The sequence below is a fragment of the Nansenia antarctica genome, assembly GCF_963989245.1.
Source record: "Nansenia antarctica genome assembly, chromosome: 6".
Lineage (NCBI taxonomy): Eukaryota > Metazoa > Chordata > Actinopteri > Argentiniformes > Microstomatidae > Nansenia > Nansenia antarctica.
This window is the reverse complement of record NC_137676.1, coordinates 63,827,593-63,848,383: the sequence shown is the minus strand read 5'-3', so window position 1 is coordinate 63,848,383 and position 20,791 is coordinate 63,827,593. Positions and strand designations below refer to the sequence as shown.

General features: G+C 47.1%; 1 protein-coding gene across 1 annotated transcript in view; it reads left to right on the top strand.

Moving 5' to 3' along the window:
* Positions 1 to 14,044: 14,044 nt before the first annotated feature.
* Positions 14,045 to 20,791, top strand: part of znf827 (zinc finger protein 827) — a gene marked incomplete at its 3' end in the record, with an annotated part of 68,859 nt that continues 62,112 nt past the window's right edge. The window contains exon 1 of the mRNA XM_080535312.1: positions 14,045 to 14,094. Coding sequence (XP_080391438.1) covers positions 14,052 to 14,094 — 43 coding nt within the window. The 5' untranslated portion in view covers positions 14,045 to 14,051. The remainder of the gene's footprint in view (positions 14,095 to 20,791) is intronic.

Below are 20,791 nucleotides of genomic sequence, written 5' to 3'. Positions count from 1 at the left end.
TTGTGTGAGGGAGAGAGGAGGGGACTGGACCTGTGAGGGAGGATTCATAAAGTACTTCTTGTGGGTCTAGACAGGTTGCTTGTTAGCAGGGCATAGCTAGCCCCTGCCGGGGTAGAGGTTAATTCGGTATCTGCCGCCGCGTTAAACTAAGGTCAGTACTACAAGTCCTTAAGTCATAAACAAGAGTGGTTAAAAGCCTTGTGTACACCTAGGCACAGGTTAATGAATATTCAATGAGGAGAGATTTTTTCTCTCTCTCTCTCCTGTTGGCTGCTTCTGTGCTTGTGGTGAGGGGGATTATAAAGAAGAAGAAGAAGAAGAAGTATATATACAGTATATATAGTCTTACTTTTTACTATAGAATTGTATACTGACAAAGTAGTAGCCGATGTATGTGTTGTTGTCTTACTCCTATCCTGGAGTGAATTCCTTTTGAGTTGATACTGAATCCAAACACGCTTGGGTGACATTGGTCTTCCATTTTCCCCTGTTGCAGATTATAATATTTGTGAAAATCTCCATTATGTCCGTTATGAAAGGAGATATTTCAACGAGAGCTAGATTCTAACCGCAATGTTGAATAACAAAAGTTATTGTCAAAGAGTCAGTGAGAGGCAAGTGTGTGTGTGTGTGTGTGTGTGTGTGTTTATCTGTGTGTGTGTGTGTGTTTATCTGTGTGTGTGTGTGTGTGTGTGTGTGTGTGTGTGTGTGTGTGTGTCTGTGTCTGTGTCTGTGTATGTGTGTATGTGTGTGTGTGCAGTATTTGGTATTTAATATTTGATAAAAGGCGAAGGACATGTTCAACCGTGGTTATCAGTGATTTAGTAACCCTGAAAAGCAGCATTGTATCAAAAGCTCAACTGAACCCACTATTGAGAATGACATATGTAATGTGATTAAAACTACAGGGTACTGTCTTTCCCTGCAAATATGAGCAGCCTTTGGCCATTCTAGCTAACAGAGGTCAGCTCCAAATGGACAACGGCAGTCGATTCCCAGACAAATCCCTATTCCACCCACAGACCCCTTAACCCCTAGGGGTCGGCCAGCTAAATAGAAAGATTATGGTGGTGGGAGATGCTATTGTAGCTCCAAGTTAGTGGGCAGAGGGATGGTGGTGATGGGGTTGAGGGGGTCAGGGTGAGAGAGAAGAGGAGTGAGGAGTCGGGGGGGTGGGGAGGGGGAGGGGTGGGGTCAACCCTCCAGTGTCCACAGGCGATAATGCGGTGGTGTGTGTGTGGGGGGGGCGACAGGGGGGGCGGAGAAGGAGGGGGGCGACAGGGGGGGGGTTGGCGGTGTTGGGTATGCAGTCTAGACGGCCTTGACCCTGCGAGGCCCGGGTTTTCTCTCCAGGTCAAGCTCGATATGGCGGAGGATAATGGAAAAGCTCGAGGGAGTTTCCAAATGAAAAACAGATTGCCTGCTGGCGTGGACTTGTTCTTCCCTGTCCTAATCCCTCTTCTGTATGGAGGTAATAGCTTGGAAGTGATGAGCAGAGCCACGTTCCCCCTCCATCAAAAACGACCTGGTATAGTCTCAGCTGCCACCCTGCCCTGACTACCTGGATGTTTGTATTACGTTTTTTAGCCCGGGCAGTACGAGGGTTTATGCTTTTCACTGGCCTATTCATTCTCAGCGGGTTGGCCTTTCTCTGTCCTAACTACACCTGCCGTCGACGATCGACAGCACGGCGTGTGGTCGGTAGCCTTGTGGTCAGTGCTTCGTGGTAGACTGATATAGATACACATCCACAAAGGTGTGTGAGAGATCACAGTAGAGCCAATCAACACTCAACTCAGCATTCGCTGCGTTCAGGAGCGTCATACAGCAGCATGCAACAGTCCTTTGTAGTATATTCCTTATTATTTCCACGCCAGTGACACATCCAACTGACTTCCACTTAATGACTCAGCTGTGAGCGTTGGCGGTTGACAGCGGTTCTCCGGCCCCGGGCCCCTCCGATGAGCCGAGCACCATGAGAGGCGGGGGAGGCGGGGTGTAATCACTCTCCGTAATTTGGAGGAAATCCACTGAGCTGCTCACACACATGAAAGCCTCTTTCTCTCTCTCTCTCTCTCTCTCTCTCTCTCTCTCTCTCTCTCTCTCTCTCTCTCTCTCTCTCTCTCTCTCTCTGTCTTTCTCTCTCACTCTTTCTCTCTCTCTCTCTCTCTCTCTCTTTCTCTCTCTCTCTCTATGCCACCCAGTGTCACCGCCGACAGCGCTTGAAAGAGAGGCTCAGAGAGAGAGAGGACCTGGGGCCTGCCGGGGCGGTTGGTGTCCCCCAGGGATCAGTGCTGGGCCCAGCTGAGATCAGCCCAGCCCTGGGGGCATGTTCTCTCCCCTAAGGAGGGGGGGACCACTGACAGACAGACAGACAGACAGACTGTCCAGCCCCCACTATTCCCCCAAAACATCCCTCCGCCGTCCTCTTCCACTGCCTCGCCCAGCCAACACACATCTCCCCTGAGGAACCCCTCTTAGAGAGAGAGAGGGAGCTGGAGCTTACAGCAAAGTGTCTGCTTCTTGACGTCCCTCCCGTGTTACCTAATCTTCTCCAAAGCGACATTGATTTCTCCATTTGTGGCATCGTCTGAAATGATGGAAAGCCTAAGACCGGTTTTACCGAATAAGGTGTTATCATACATACCAAAAAAGAGAAGGAGGAGGATGAAACAAAGAGAGCTGGTGTTTCTTATCTTTGTCAATAAGACTCTGCTTTTCAAGGAGGATAATTACAGTCAGCCAGGGATCCCCTTGTTTAAAGGAGAAATTATTAAGGAGCTACCAGGCTGTCATTACGTCATAATTCCTTGAATCTTTCCCAACGAATTAACGTTAGAAAAACAGCAGCCTTTTCTGTGTATGCGTATCTGAGTATGTCGTCCATGCATTTAACCAGGATGTACAGTACTTCCGAGGGTTTGGAGAGGGAGCGGCTTGTGCTTTTGTCTGACGGACGGTGAATGGTGCTTATACAAGGAGCCACTCCATCATCGCCATAAATATGCATCGTGACATTTGGAACAAAGCCTCTCATCCCCGCTTTCACGGTGAACCTCCCTCTCGCCTGCATCCCAGAACATATTGCCATACTGTCACACCTTGTGTTTCATAGCCAATCTCTCTGTTCATCAACCTGGCAGATAACCTCTAGATGTTGGCAGGTGATACCGAGATGGAGTCACTGCTCCCGGTAGACACACGTCAGGAAATTGCAATTTGGTTTATGGACATGCCACCAATGATTTTAAGGTGCGTGTGTGTGTGTGTGTTCGCCATGTCGTTTCATTGACGTGATGCATGCATGGGCACTCATCCGGAATTTGCATGTCGGGTATTTCATGTACTGTAAAAGACTGGCGTTTTACAATCATGAGATAGGCTCCATTTTCTATTGGCTGACTCGGAGCAGGTTTAGGTCATGGGATCATCACAGTGTGCTGCACTGGGAGAGAAGGCATGGTTGATTCTGACAGCTCCCCCTGCTCTCTCTCTCAGTGTAGCATTTAGAACATTGCTGGCCTTTTTCTCCATCACCTCATTGCTTTAGAAAGGAATAAATATCTAAGACAGCCAGGAGCTGTTCCTTTCAAATCCCCCCCCCCCCCCACACACATACACACACACACACATTACATCTCTCTCTCTCTCTCTCTCTTTCTCTCTCTCTCTCTCTCTCAATCCCTCAACAGTATCTCTCCTTCTCTCCATCTCCCCCCCCCCCCTCTGCCATTTGACCAGCAGTGCTTCCTGCCACGGAGGACCTGAGTGACTCAACAGCAACAGCCAGAGTAGAGCAGCACTCTCCCTCTCTCACCCTTCATGAATATGCATGGCAACAGGAGAAGCAGTGTGTGTGTGGCTCTGTGTGATTCTCCCATCTCTAATCCTCTACATATCGACATATAAAAAGGGGGTGGATGGGGGCGGGGGGGGGGGGGGGGGCAGTATAGAGAGTGCTAGATACTGTTAGCCGCGGATACCTCGACGGCACGGGGAGGGGGGGAATGTTTTACACTAATTTCTTTATCCCTTTCACAGGAGTGCCGTGTTACACGAGAATTCCTGAGGCGAGCCAATGGCGCACGATAAATCTCGCCCGAGCTTCTCTCTCAATTTGTTCCCGCGGAATGTCAGCTGGCAAGTGGCCAGGCACCCCGAGAAAACTTCTTTTCACGGCGCTCCAATCCCCCCACCCCATCCCACCCACCCACTAAAAGACGCGGCTGAGCTCCCTGTCCGGCAGGAGCTGGAAGCTCACATGGTGACATGGAGAAATTGACGCAGCGTTATCTGGGTCCCGTTATGTCTCGACTTGAGGTCACACTCTTCACACTAAACCTCTGATGACCCCCCCCCCCCCACACACACACACACACACCCTACCCCCTTCAACACCGGTTAACCCGAATGGCTGGGAGTGACACAGACAGAGTACATGTCACCCATGAGGAACTTGTGATAAGAGGCGCACAGTGTTAGCTTGTCTTCCTCCCAATGGTCTTCTCTCCGTGAAAGGAAGGCTGTCTCTCTTTGTGATGATGTCGTCCATCAGTGCGAGAACTAAGGTTCCCTGGCATAGATATGCCCAGGTGGTGGAACGACTGAGTGGGAGAGAGAATCGCGTTTGTGTGAAAATGCAACAACACTTATTCGCTCATTCTCTCTCTCTCTTTCTGTCTCTCTCTCTCTCTCTCTCTCTCTCTCTCTCTCTCTCTCTCCCTCTCTCTCTCTCTTCCTCTCTGTTTCTTCGGCCTCTCTCCCCCCTCCCTCTCTCTCTCTCTCTCTCTCTCTCTCTCTCTCTCTCTCTCTCTCTCTCTCTCTCTATCAATAGACTGCACTGCCCCCCTGGGTTTTGTTTTCTCTATTTCAAGGTTGTGGGTTTGTTAACAACCACTTGTTTGAGTCATGAATGGATCTAGAATGCATAACACACTCATAATATGCAATGTATATATTATAGATCGGACCGGATGCAGGCAGACAGACAAACAGATACACACACACACACATGCACACACACACACACACACACACACACACACACACACACACACACACTGTTTCCGTTTCCTTTTTATGACAAGTGTACTCAAACGAAGTCGATTTCAACACATTTCACAATCTGCGCTCAAAACCCACAACAAATCCACATTATCTTCCTCTTTGGCTTCTTCAAGCAGAGTTTCTTTTAATTTTCCTGCTAGGCGCCTTAATTGCGATGCACTCAACCACACCAGCTTTTCAGAAGCTTCATGTCACCACCGCATGACAGTTGGCATGATCGTAAAAAACGCCAAGGGCGTTTGCCAAGTGGACCTGCCAATGGTTAGCTGCTTAGCCGGTTTTAATATTTTAATGTGTTTCATTATACAGGATGGGCCAGATAACCTTTCTGACGTCCAGACAATTGTCTGCAAATGAATGAGATTACATGACAGCCTCTGAATGACAGAGCTACTATGCCCGCCCCGCTGCGTTTTGCTCTGCGCTGCCAACCCCCACCGGTTATCTGATGGTCGCCTAGCAACAGATCCCTGACCTGGCTCCGACCTCCACCCGATAAGGTCAACACCTGAAGACTCCCCCATTGGAGGGCTGGCGGGGAGAGGGGGCGGGCCTTGCGGAGGTAGGGAGAAACAAAGGAGTACAGAGCAAGGGCAGACTTCCCTGCACACACAGAGGCGCACTCCCTAGGAGACAAAAACAGGCTTTCACAACAGCATGCCAGCCTAGCGTGCACTGCCAGTGTTCTGTTACCTGTGTGTGTGTGTGTGTGTGTGTGTGTGTGTGTGTGTGTGTGTGTGTGTGTGTGTGTGTGTGTGCGTGCGTGAAAGCGTGTGCTTGTGTGTTTGTGTTTCCTTTTGGCAGTGGAAGGTCAACCAGGAGGAATGTACAGTCAGTGAATGTCAGTTATAGAACGTTATGTGCTGTTAATGAATGTATTGGTTATTTCAACAGTTTGTGTTGTGTACGCTTCTCTACATGTACGTCATATTCAGAATTAGAATCAGAATTATTTTTATTGACCAGGTATATTTGCACATTTACTTGGTGAGGTTGGTACATTGGACATGAGAAAAAGCAACAATAAGTTAATATATTAAATAGGTAAATAAGTAAAAGTAAATATAGATATCTATCTCTAATAAATATATTATTGTAAGCAAAAATAATTTAAAAGACAATAGCAAAAAACTAAGAACAATAAATTATGTAGGCTATAGGCTAATTAAATTAGAATGAATGTAAACGTTAGACTGCCAGTGCATTGTGTGTGTGTGTGTGTGTGTGTGTGTGTGTGTGTGTGTGTGTGTGTGTGTGTGTGTGCGTGTGAGTGTGTGTGTGTGTGTGTGTGTGTGTGTGTCCAGGTCCAGGAGAGACCTTCTCGGCTGACCGAATAGTCCTATTCAGAGGTCTCACGTTTCATACAGGGTCACCAATTTTTCCAACACATATTTTCATTCAGAAAGACAAACAATAACTGTTAACAATACAGTAAGCCTGTTTGTAAAGCTGTTGTGATTTTATGATAAGAAGGAGGTACTGAATAAGAAATTAATCGACCATTGCCACAGACACTGCAGACACATGCTGACAGACACACATGCTGGCACACACACACACACACACACACATACACACAAACACACACACCCTTAGTCACTCACTAGGTTCAACAGCAGCGATATGGAAGTTAATCCAAATTGCGATAGTGGCAATATCCTATTAGGCCATGGCAATAAAATCAAGCTGGGACTGAGAACACATTAGAGTTATCAGAACATGTTCAGCATGCTCCATTTACAGAATGAAGTGACATTAATCAGAGGGCTCCCCCTGACACGCACACAAACAAATCATACACACAAACACACACACACACACACATACACACATAATCATACACAAACTGTAGCTGAGAATGATGGTCTGATGAGCACTCTCCCAATGCACACACACACACACACACACACACACACACACACACACACACACACATAAAGATATGCTCAACATAGTTAAACAAAGACAAGCACACACACACACACCAAATCATACACACATATACACACATAATCATACACAAACTGTAGCTGAGAATGATGAAATTATCTGATGAGCACTCTTCCAATGCACACATACACACACACACACACACACACACACACACACACACACACATAAAGATATGCTCAACATAGTTAAACAAAGACAGGCGCACACACACACACACCAACTCATACACACGTACACACATCATCATACACAAACTGTAGCTGAGAATGATGAAATTATCTGACGAGCACTCTTCCAATGCACACATACACACACACACACACACACACACACACACACACACGTATGTACGGTTATTCTCAACATATTTAAACAAAGAAAAGAGTGCTTGTGAGCTCCTCCAATTGACAGTCTGAATGAACCCTGACAGTAGAAACAGAGTTTGACAAAGTAATTAAATTAAAAGACACAGGTGTGCTGGAGTGCATGGTCGTCCACACTATGCCTGGGAGCAAAATTAGTTTGATTCTTCAGGCAAAACCTTGTAGAATGAAAGAAATCAAACTGGTAAGAAAGAATTGAAAATCAAATTGAAAACTGAATAGACCTCAACCCTGATATGGAAGGACAACGTTGCTGACAGCTAAAGTACATCTAAATACAGTACAGTGCGACTGGTCAGGTTTGGCCATGGAAGCTAAAATAACTCTGTCCGTGAGTTGAAGGACCCTCGCTGGTCCCCCGGGCCTAAGCAAGACCTCTCCCCTAGTTCACCAGGGGCAACCTAGGCTCCTCCTTTGCAGTGTGTGTGGGTGTGGGTGTGTGTGTGTGTGTGTGTGTGTGTGTGTGTGTATGATGCCTGTCCACGCAGGAAGTATTGAAGGTCAGAGGGCAGGAGGAAGGCCACCTGCCTCTGTCACACTAGCAGACACAGAAGGCGAGAGAGAGAGAGAGAGAGAGAGAGAGAGAGAGAGAGAGAGAGAGAGAGAGAGAGAGAGAGAGGAGAGAGGGATAGGGAAACAGAAACAGAGACGGAAGGGGGGGAGAGAGAATGAAGGGGATAGGGAGAAAGAAGGAGGGATGGGAAGAGATGGAGAGAGAAGGAGGGATCCTGAAAGGGGTGATACTACCCCTCTGTACTGTTTCCCCTGTGTCATAATATATATATATATATATATATATATATATTATTATTATAAAACATTTTTCTAGCACGACAACTGCCATTGGCCCCAGGCCTGAACATATATTACTTTTTCCTGCTATGACTGGTGGATAGATAATTCACTTACTTAGTCAAATGTATTTGTTGTATGTCGCTTTGGACAAAGTTTGCTGCTAAACGCCAAAAATGTATATGGATAGGAAGAGAGGGAGAGAGAAGAAGGGATAGGAAGAGAGGGAGAAAGAAGGAGGGATAGGAAGAGAGGGAGAGAGAGAGAAGGAGAGAGAGAGAGAGATGGGGGAGAGAGAGAAAGAAGATGAAAGAGAGAGCAAGAGAAGGAGTCGGAGTGAGCTGCAGACACTGAGCCCACCCATGGCAGAGGGCATTGGTAGCCAGCAGGGCTGCAGTACCGATGGTTCTCCTCTACCTGGCGGTTCACTGATGAAACCACGTCGACTGGCGCATGGAGACAATGAAAACCAGGAGTTTTTCGTCCCTCTGGCGTTGTAACAGAATAACCCTGGTGTGGCGTGAGTCACGTTCTCCCTCCTGAGGTATGTGGTCAGCGGAGGACACGGCAACAACATCCCGTCTCCTCCCCGAACGTCCCTACTGGGGTGAGAGCGTAGAAGGCCAGAGGGCAGAGAGGGGGCCACCTGCTTCTGTCACACTGTCAGGGCGAAGGGCGAGGGGGGCAGGGCAGTGTGTGTGAGTGTGTGTGAGAAATGGTGTGTGTTTGTGTGTGTGAGAAATGGTGTGTGTTTGTGTGTGTGAGAAATGGTGTGTGCTTGTGTGTATGTGAGAAATGGTGTGTGTGAGAAATGGTGTGTGTTTGTGTGTGTGAGTACAGTGTGTGTGTGTGTGTGTGTGTGTGTGTGTGTGTGTGTGTGTGTGCATGTGTGTGTGAGTGTGTGAGTGTGTGTGTGCGCAAGAGCGTGTACGTGTGTGCACATGTAGGGGAACGGATGGGATGGGGGAGGGTGTGTGTGTGTGAGTACAGTGTGTGTGTGTGTGTGTGTGTGTGTGTGTGTGTGAGTACAGTGTGTGTGTGTGTGTGTGTGTGTGTGTGTGTGTGTGTGTGTGTGTGGGAGGGGGGGGGAAGGGACAGGTGGCATGCTGGACAACCCTGGCACCAACCACCCGCAGGATTTATCACCACGGCTGTGACAGTGGCGGCTGGGCAGGGGACAGATGTTTCTGTTTACCCTAGGGCTACATCACACTAGCGTAGCCTAGCGTTAGCCCCGCTAGCTTACCCCACACAGGACACAGCGCTAGAGGGGACGCAGGGGAGGAGAGATAGAGGGGGGGGGGGGGGGGGGTGAGTGGAAAGTGGAGAAGAAAGGCTCAGGCCCCCCCGCCCCCCGAGGCAGATCCCTCGTCTTTCTCCAGCCCCTTCCATCCTCCCGCAGTGATGCACCTGAAATTCATTTAGCTGGCGCTAACTGCAGCGCCACTGCGGGGAACCATTTTAATAAGTAGTAATGATGACAGCTGTCAAAATGAGCTGTTTTCGAAGCCGAAGAACACTGGTAGTTATCAAGAGGTTAAATGAAACATAATCAGGAGAGAGGGAATCTTATGACTCAATTCAGTTATGAAACGTGTGAGAGACTTGAAGGCTCCTTGCTAGTATTCGCTAGTAGGCACGTCTGTTAGTCTGCACTTGTTTGTATGTTAATGTTCATGTGGCAAAATATTTTTTTTGCTAACCTATACAGTATTTACAAAGACGATGACAAATTGAAAACGACACTTCACTAATTAACACTAATTGAAAGACAACACTAATTGAAAGACAACACTAGTTGTTACACAACGTAAAATCAGTATTTGATTTACTTTTACCACAGTGTACAGTGTTTTCCTCTCTAACTCAGACATTTGAGACAAAGCACAGTTGATCGAGCGCACACATCCCAGCTGATGTCAGAGCAATGACCTTTAGGTGCAACCCTGAGTGAGGTCATCATGTCACCGTTGCCATGGCTACTATCTGTGGCTAGTCTTGTTGCCAGCGTTGCCTCAGAGGCCTGGCATTGTTGGGGTCAGGGAACAGACTGTGACCTCCCGCTGGTGACGAAACTCTACTTGAACAAAAACACCACCGACACACATACGGTAAAACACTTCAAATCACTAACACACACACACACACACACACACACACAGATACACACACACAAATACACACAGATACAGATACACACAGACACACACACACACACACATACCAATAACGACACACACACACACACACATACCCACACACAGACACATGCACATACCAATACCAACACACACACACACACACACACACACACACACACACATACACACACCGATATCAACACAGGCACAAAAAACACACATATACACACACAGAATCTGAAGAGCAAGAGAGGAAATACGCTGTTATTACAGAAGTAATAGTACAGTATCAGTTTCAAAGCAGGCTTTCATATTCAGAACTACATGAGGATTATCGTTTGTTGTTTCACAACCATGTGTTTGTTGTGCCATGAATACAGACTGTGTATCCTTCTTCTCAACAGCAAATCTAATCTAATCAAATTGTAACGGTGATTTACGCAATTTACAGCACAGGATACAATATAATTAAATGCTTTAGGGTAAGCAACTCCTCAACAATGCAACAATCAAACAATATGAATATCAATTTGCTGTGCAATGTCATAATAAACAAGGAAGAAACAGTACCAATAGCAAAACAATGGCAATAGCATAAAATGTCAAGTGTCACAGATGGCAGTAACAGCACTCACAATGAGTAAGTGTGTCAGTGCATCTGTGTGTGAGAAGCAGGACGTTAAATCTTGCTTATGGAAAGATGGATAATGAAAAGCACAGAAAAAACGAACGGACATTTAACCCCTGTTAACTCCTTGTCTCCAAGCATACACTGTACAGTACGCGGAAGGCAACTCTGACTCCGTTAACAGAGCACCTGGTCCCCACGCAGGAGCGCTCAGCTGCAGATGCAGGTGAGGTACACACCACAGCTGTCCACACACCCACCCACACACACACACACACACACACACACACACACACACACACACACACACACACACACACACACACACAGTACTGGTGTCAGACACTGGATAGTCGAGTTTCAACACAACACGGGCAGGAGAGTTTATCATGGCCCAGAAGTTATGGCTGACCACATGGTCATTTACATTTTCATAACATTTTGGGCATTTAGCAGACACCTTTATTCAAAGTGACCAAAGCCAAAGCACATAAATGTGTCTAAGTAAGTGAATCATCTATCCATCAGTCATTATAAGAAAAATACATCTATGTTCGGGCCAGGGGCCATTGGCAGTCATAATGCTCGAAGAAGGAATACAAAAATAATAATAAATAAATAAAATAAGGAATGCATTTACAGTAGAGAAACTGTACAGGGGGGGTAGAGGGAAGAAGTCTTTAGGAGCAACAGTTAGGGTGTACTCTGAAGAGATGTCTCTTCAATCTACATTGGAAGATACGTAGTGATGTGATCAAACTTTCTCTTTTCACACATTGTGTTATTAATTACTTTATGAATATGGTTCTTCGCACCAACCATGCATGGCGGTGGCCCTTATTTGACATACAATGTACAACTGATTATAGTGAATCATCAGCATTACACCCCCACTGTGACCAGGTCTTTCCATTACACAAATGTTTATTTAAACACCCCTGTCACTGGACTACCGGTTGTCCAGCCTTTCTTTTGGGCTTCCTGGTAGACAATACAGGGATGCTAATCATGATGTTCTGACTCCTCATTAGCCAAACGCAAAGAGCTGGTGTCACCTGCGGATGGCTGGGAGGGCTAATTTGGTCTTTCGCTAATTGCCACGGTAACAAGCCTCCTGTGCCTCCGCCGGGGCGGGTGGGTGGCGGGCGGGGATAGAGGGATGGCAGGATGGAGGAGAGATGGAGGGATGGATGAAGACACAGCTCTCCTCACACGCGGCCGAGGTGTGAAAGAATGTGTTCGGCCAACAGAATGCAGCCTGCAGGAGTCCAGCAGGGAGGGAGGGAGGGAGGGAGAGAGGGACAGCCTGCGCTGTGAAAAACCCATCCGCCCAAGAGAGAGAGAGAGAGAACATGGAGTTTTTTTTATATTTTGGTCAACAATGTTGTTATGACAAGTAGGCCTGGCTATGATTATCTATGTATGACTCAATGCGGTATTGCAGCTGAAGTACACTTTAGTTATCAATTAAGAGCAGAGGTTGGTCGACTGTAGGCCTATTGGTGGTACAGTACAGCGCTGAGTAGGGAGGGAGAAAACCGCTTTGGTCAACACAGTTATTATTACCTACATGCACGCATGACTCCAATGTGGAAATGGCACTAAAAATTTCATTAAAATTCAATGAAGATACTGTAGTTACATGAAGATGGATTATTGGGGGGTTTGTGAAGTAGTATTGGGGGTAAATAATAATCAGCTTTGGTTCTTATTTTGGTAATAACAAAAATTAAGAAAGCAAGTTGCTATCGGGGTGTACACCTTAACATAATGCTTAGTTAAGAGGGAGAAAACTCAGCTTTGGTGCCCTTCTGGTTAAAAAAGAAAGAAAGAAAAAAAAGGTTATTACATGCACTCAATGGGGTACATGCACTGAAATTGTTGTTCACATATGAATGTTTCCGCAGAGGGGGAGTACCAGTGTTATTGGGGGTAATGGTGTTGAAATGTCGTGTTGGTCGAACACCAGCAGTGCAAACTATTAAAAGTTCATCATAAATCTGGCAAAGCTACTTCAGAAGAACTTGTGTTAATTATTATTTTTTTCAAATAATGAATACTTAATGTGATTTGAGATAAGCAATGTGTTTGTCATTACCACATTTTACTTTTGAGGGATTGAAATGTTTGAGATGTGTAGCTAATTGGCAACTTTATTCTAATGCAAATGAATGTCATAATACAATCAGTCTTATTTGTCATTTGTGAACATGAAAGTGTTAATTGCAAATGATAATTAAATGCTATCATAATTACATTTTGAACTGGTGAATCTATATTCAAACACTTACATTCAGTGATATCCATACGTTATAAATGTGTTAAAAAAAAATAACATTTAAAAAACGGACCACCCAGATATGATAGTTTTCCAATAATAAAAAAAAACGATACTATGCATTGTTTATTTATTTTTTCATGTATTGCCAAGTAAATGCTAAACATTGTTATCAAATATGTTTTGTGTTTTGCAGTCGGGCAATACACACTGCTTGGGGGCACCTTGTCCGTTTTTACGCTGCTCTCTCTCTCTCTCTCTCCTCTGAGTGAGTGTGTGTGTGCGTGTGTGTGTGTGTGTGTGTGTGTGTGTGTGTGTGTGTGAGCGAGAGAGAGAGAGAGAGAGAGAGAGAGAGAGAGAGAGAGAGAGAGAGAGAGAGAGAGAGAGAGAGAGAGAGAGAGAGAGAGTGTGTGTGTGTGTGTGTGTGTGTGTGACTGTGTGTGTGTGTGTGTGACTGTGTGCGCGCGCGAGTGTGTGTCTGCGCGCGCGAGTGTGTGTCTGCCTGCTCTGCTGTTGCTGCCCTTTGATCCCTGCATTAGTGTTAGTTAGGGGCTCCGAGACACACACACACACACACACTTCCACAGAGAGCAGCAGCCATAGTCAAGACCACGGCGGCCGCGGCAACAACAACACCTCCTCCTCCTGTGTTCCCGTCCCCCAACAACACACTCCTAACCGAGGAGGGACAGCCAGCCCAGGTGCACAAGGACAAGTCCCTGCCATCCACTCTCTGCCTACAATGGGGGGAAACCTTTTTTCTTCTTATCCCTAAAACAAGGAGGAGAATGTGATTAAAAAGGGGGAAAATGCCAAGGAGGAAGCAGGAGCAACCCAAGCGCCTGCCTTCACGTAAGTCACAGACACACATCGCTTTTGTGGCGATTTTAAATGGCTTCTCCGCGTTGTGTTTTAGCCGCAGTAGTTTAGGGTTAAAGAGGTGAAACAGACAAAGACACACGGCACGTAGGTTATTTCTCCTGTTTTCTCGGTAGGTCTGAAGCGAGAGGCAGCCATGTTGTTGGCTGGTGAGTAACGGCGTTTAGCTATAGCCCAGTGGAGAGCAGAGCAGGAGCGGTACGTGGCTTTAATAAGAGTAGAATCGATAAAAGGTCCCGTTCCCCCTAAAGGTTGCGGTCAGTTTAGCGTGTGTGTGTCCGGTTGTATAACGGCTTATAATGTGGCGTTTATCTGTCTCTGTCCGAGAGCGAGTTTCTCTTTCGGTGGAGAAAGAAAGGGGAGGATCTGAGAATCTGCTGGCCGCAATAAAATGAAGGGTCAGTCGGATCAGACGGAGCCAGACTCAGGCGTCCATGCCCTGGCTCCTAAAGCCCGTAGCCATAGCGCTGTCTGTCTAGCAACTTCAATTCTGCGTTAATATAAACGTCTAACTTTCTCTCTCCGTCGTTTTTCGGAGCGGTTTCTTAGTTCTTTTTTTTTTTTTTTTTTACACGTCGAGTTCTTTGAAAGTCTGGAGAGATTTTTTTTTTAAGCGGAGGTATTTTTCTATTTTTCTTTTTTTCTTCCACCCCTCCTCCCAGTTGAGCACCGGGGTTCATGTCTGCATGCAGGCGGCTGTGTCAAAGCCATGGTCGGTCACCTGAAGTTCAGGGTTTTCTGTCTTCCCCCTGGCTGCTTCGCCATTCATTGCAGACAGAGTGTACGATCAATAACGCGGGCTAGGGACGCAAAATGGCACTTTTACCCTTTTGACGAGACGGTGTGGGATGTATTCCGACTGTATGTGCAGAAAACACAGGCAATAGATTTCGTGAAATGATTGGGAATTATTTTTTTCGTTCATTTGACCCTGCGTAGCGAGGATGGTTAGACTGTGCATTTATCAGTCCCAATAATTGGGGGGAAAAAACTGCAGTGACATGTTTTGGCCACTAGAGGATTGCTTTAGGTAGAATGAACTGGGAGGAATTGGCCAAGTGTGGCTATTCTGCCTCCTGAAGTGCTCACTGCTCAGTGCAGAAAACATGCATAAGAACACGGCTTAATGAGTCATATTGGTATGCAAATGTCATGAATAATTAAGTGATTAATCTCATAAATCAATGATGACTTAATCAATTTACCGTAATGATACTATTGTCTCATCATTTTTTAAATGTCAAACAATGCCTTTTCACCATACCGGTTACGGTCACAAGGCAATTACTGCTTTTTTACTGGCATGTTATTTTGGTTAATAGTGAATACAGGACTGCCTTTTTGATTAAATAACTTTGAGCATGGGCAACAACAACACAAGTGTGTGATTGAAATCAAACATTGTTCATTCTGGTCTCGGTCCAAAATATGATCCACATATTCAATCCCAGCTTCATGAAAAAATACCAGAATATGTTTTTTTTCCCCATCATCTACTGATATAGCGCTCAGGTGTTTGACCCAGGGTTGAACTTGGGGAAATTGCAGCGGTTGGCTGGGAGGTGTGGAGGCTGAGGGAGAGAGAGAGAGAGAGAGGGGGGGGGGGGAGAGAGAGAGCACAGATGGATGGAGAGAGAGAGAGAGAGAGAGAGAGAGATATTTGGACAGTTGGCCCTCACTCATATGTTACTGACGGAGAATGTATGCCACAGGCCTGGCCGAGGGCCGAGGTCATGCACCACACTGACACTGCCTGTACACCCAGAGGGGCCCCGCCCACACACACACCTTTATCTAGTACATCATGGCTTATATCACAACCTATATACATGTAGCCTACGTATCCTAATTTGTGTCCTATGGACAGGTCGGGCTAAATTGTCTGTTTTAACGATTGCCTACAATAAAGTCGTTCATGTCGACCAGGCTCACCATATCTAAGGGATTTAGTGAAGTTGATCAAAGTGTCTCCCGCTGCTCAATAAAAGAAAAGCTTTTGAACACATTTGGGGAAGTTGTGGCCAGAAATGTTTTCCTCCATTCAATCACAGGACTGTCACTGAACAATGCATTTGTCAAAAAGCTTCTGCTTTCTTTTAATATTCTTTTTTTCTTTTTTCTATCCTTCTATTCTTTTGGATCGTCCCACTTGAGATTGAACATGTCGGCCCCTGTCATTGGCTGTCTGTCTCTCTGTTGTGTCAGTCTGTTTGTTTTCATCATTCGGACTATAACAGCTATTGGTCATCTGGCAGATGACAAGCATGATGTTGAAGTTGAAATCTCTTTATCTGAGCCAGCCCGTGGTAGAAAGGGCAAGCTAGCACACAGGAGGGAACTCTAAAGGGGCTTTATTTTAGCACAGACACACAGCAATTTGCTGTTACGTGTGTTCGTGTTTGTGTGTGTGTGTGTGTGTGTGGCGTGTCAAGCTGTGTTGCGTGGTTTGCGAGAGGACACACACACACACACGCACAAGCTGGCCGTGGAGGTCACAGTGCAGTACAGCGCCCTCACTCTGACAAGTAAACATAACCTTTGGCGCCACAATGACAACTGCCTTTCATTACGACCTCGGCGTGCATGATTATTGTGCAATTCTATTGGCCTATAACTGAGTGTAAATATTGATAGTGATATTGTTTATCAGATAAAGCATAGCTATTTTTAAAGATCAAAGTTTAGAAGTAGCCCAGTGTTTACTAATTTATAATATATTCATGCCAGCAGTCTCGTAACTAGGTTAGGTCATGGTCCTATGTCACCATTTTTTCAAAAACATTTTTCTCTCCTTGATCCTTCAGACATGATTAGCCTACGTCGAGAGAGGGAGAGGGAGAGGGGAGAGGGAGAGGGAGAGGGGAGAGAGAGAGAAGGAGAGAGAGAGAGGGGAGAGAGAGAGAGAGGAGAGAGAGAGAGAGAGGGAGGGAGAGAGAGAGAGAGAAGGAGAGAGAGAGAGAGAGAGAGAGAGAGGGAGAGAGCGAGCGAGCCCGTATCATGAAGGGCAAAACCTCAGGGGCAGTGGGAGGTGGACATTTTCTCCCTGCCTCCTCCTCCTCCTGTAGTCTCTGCAGGTTATCTGCATTTGAAATGGAGGGATGACTAGCCCCTGCACATGTCATGCTCCTCCTCAGCCGGCCAATGGCTGCTACCGCTGCCGCCACCTGCGTCGGGGGTACACGTCTCTGTACCTTAACAGTAATGGCGGGTCACTGGCTCCTCTCCACTCGCTATGATTATAATGACCTTGGCGGGGCCGGCTGGGGCCTGAAAACATTGGATTAAGGAGAAAGGAAAATGAGGGGAGGTTTCCATTTCGCTCCTGGCATCAACTTTGTGGGGAATTTCTGCCAAGAATCCCCTCCACCCTCCTCCCTCTTCCACCCCCCAGACTCTACCGCCACCCCCCAATTTGATGGGGCTCGGCCGGCCTCTCCTCCTCTCGTGGTTGCCGGCCGGATGGAGCTCAAGCGAGTAATGATACACACTCTTGCACTTAGAAAGGAATTAAAGGGCAGGGGAAAGGTGGCGTGGATGGACGCCTCCCTCTGCGTACGCTGAGACTAGGGCTGCGTTACATTCCAGAGAGTGGTTCCCTCCAATTTTCCCTTGTTCCCTCTCCTTCACAGATCTGATCAGGACTGGATAGGTGCAAGATGCACAGTGAGGACGATGTGGCTTGGACCTATCCAGCTACGGTGTTCTGCCGTATGTGAACGGTCTTGAATACTGGGCTGCGTTCCTTTCCCGAAAGCTGTTCCCTCTGATCTGACCTCAATTCACTCCCTTTCACAGATCTGATGAGACTGGATAGGGGTAAGATGCACAGTGAGAATTATGTGCTTGCACCTATCCAGCTGCGGTGTTCTATCAGATCTGGCAAGGGGGATGAACGAGGTCAGGTCGGAGGGAAAGGAACATCTTTCTGGAATGGAATGCTGCCCAGTATTCCAGACTGTGAGAGGCACTGAAGGTTAGGGTTAGCCTTGTTAACTGGGAGATGTTTGGTTGCGTAAAGTTTTTATCGGACAGGTTCCAGAGAAGTGGGTGCTGCTGGGTGGATTAGACCGACATGTGGTGTTGTTGTTGCTTTAAACAGGTAGGTTGGCCCGGATTCCCACGGCTGTTAGTTTTCAGGCTTCTCTCGACTGCGATGGTTTTAAGAAACTCGCTCAAAATGCTTTCAGTCAGTGAGATGACACTAATTAGATAGAAGAGTCTCTGATAAGCTTTTGGGTTGCCATAGGGTTGCCTATGAATAATCAGCTTGGTTTTGGGCAACGTCTTCCATGCATCAAATTTGGTAAAGACACAGCAGGTAGGCCTAAGGCTAATTTCAACAAAGATGTTCTCACACCCATAACAGGGAGTCGGTGAGGCATGCTGATCTGCATAGGTAATTATTTAGCGATGCTTTAGTAATAGGCCCTCTTATTCACTTGATTTGAGAGGTTTGTCTCGACAAAGAACCAGGTTCACTCCCCCCTGATTGTTCAGGACACTTTTATCCAGCGATTCAAGACAGGCAATTTCAACATGACTTCCGATGCGGTTTACATCAACCCAGTTAACGGACAATGTCCGACGAAGTTGTAGCCGAAATCCACCGCAGTCCATCACAGTACCTGCCTGGTTTCAATCACAACCCCCCCCCATCCCTCCCCTTCCCTTGCTGTGTGGAATGGAAGTGCCCCGGCCTTGGTAACGATTTTCCTCCGTGTTGACAAGTCACAACATGGAGATCTCCAGCTCAGAGAGCAGCCCTTTGGCTACGGCGAGCCCCCCCTGCACTGAGTAATAGCGATCTCACAGGAGTAGCAGCCTTTTCAGCTGGCAGCAGTACACACGGAACAGCTCGCCGGTGCAGCTGGGAAAGACGGAGCGGGGAGCTGAGCCGAGGCCGTGAGCGCTGGTGGTGGTGGTGGTGTTGGTGGTGGTAGTGGTGGAGGTGGAGGGAGGTGGAGGAGGAGGAGGAGAGGAAGGGGGGTGCTGCTGCTGCTAAGAGCTCTGGGCGATTTCTCTGTTGTTGTACCACACAAGTGCATCCTGGCCCTGCAGGACAGGCCTTTAACAGGCGTGAGGGATGGAGAGATGTAGAGAGAGAGGGGGAGGAGGAGGAGGAGGAGGAGGTCTAGGGAGCTCGAGTCGGCCAGTCGTGCCAGACGGCTGCTCTAAACAGGGATGTGATTTATTGTCGAGCTCTCTCTCGCGCGTTTCACTCTTAAAAAGAGATGGAAATTACATTGCAGAGAATTAAAGCGTTGCCTCAATTGTCTGTGAGAGAAAAGCTCATGGCTGTAGGCTGAGGAGAGGTTGGAGCAAACTGGTCCGTGAAATCAGAGGAACCTTTTTTGCTTAGGTTGGCATCAAGTTTTTTTCCCTTTTGTTGAGGCCTTTTTTCTTTTTTTTTCTTTTTTAACTCTTGATAGTGTGTGGATACTGATTCGGTCATGGCAATTGATTGACCCTGCCAAAACTGAAAGTACTGGAGGTTTCTGCCCGTGTGACCAAATAACTGCTGTCCCTTTTAGTCTGAAAGAACACAGCCCTTGAATGTACAGTAACTGTCTTTATGTAGGTTGCTATGGGGGCTTAAAATGGCTCTCGGCCAACGCACCGATCTTGTCCCCCCCTCTCTCTCTCTGAGTCCACTCTGCTCCGACTGCAGTGCTACAAGGTGACCTCACTTCCTGTGTGGGTGGAAGAGGGCAGGAGCCCCCCCTTTCTCCCCCCCTCCACACACACACACACACACTGCCTGGGTCTTGTTAGCCTTTAGCGCGTTAGCCAGGCTAACGCAGCCCTCTCTGTCCTCCACTAGTCTGTCTGCTAGACTGTAAGTGCTTCCACATTGCACGTCGAGGGGCAGTGGAGGAGCGAGGCACACACACACACCCACACCCACACACACACACACACACACACACTAATGCGTTTAACTAGCCGGGCTAGCAGCTGTGAGTCTGCTCTGGGGGGGGCTTTTGGGACATGGGGGCAGTTTTATAGCCTGGGAGATTAAAAGTGCCAGGAAGAAGGGAGGGCGGGTGGGAGAGAGAGAGAGGGAGGGAGGGAGGGAGGGCAGACAGAGAGTAGTGAGACCACAAGGTATTGACAGCTCTCAAGGGAAACAATATATCACCTCCAAAGAGAGAGGGGAAGCGTAACTTGGCCGCATTGCAAAAGCCCAGACAAGTTAAATTGACGTGAAGTCATCTCTGTGAAAGCCATCGTCAGTGGCAGTGGCCAGCGGCTAGCGGTTATTTACGACACGTAAAAAGGCAGGTGAGTACCTGACAGTAATTCCGCCTGGCTGGCTAATTTATCCGTTTGCACTGTATGCAGATGACTTCATGTGTTCTAACCTTGACAGAGACGGCGGGGTTTGACCGCCGTCCTGTTTGTTGTATAAATATAACGGCGTTCTGTCACTCGGATCGTTCCCCCAGTGACAGCGATGACATCACTGCATCGTTGGGAGGTCTAAATCTGCAGGAAGGGTTTTCATAATACCTCATTTGCCTAATACTTATTAAAATTATTCAGATGGAGTGTTGGCCGTGGTGTCAAGGTGTCTAACAAGACATACTTAATAGCTGTAATTCATCCAAGAAAACCCCACAAAAAAAAACCCACTCAGAAATCAAAGGTGAAGGTGACTATCGGGAGAAGA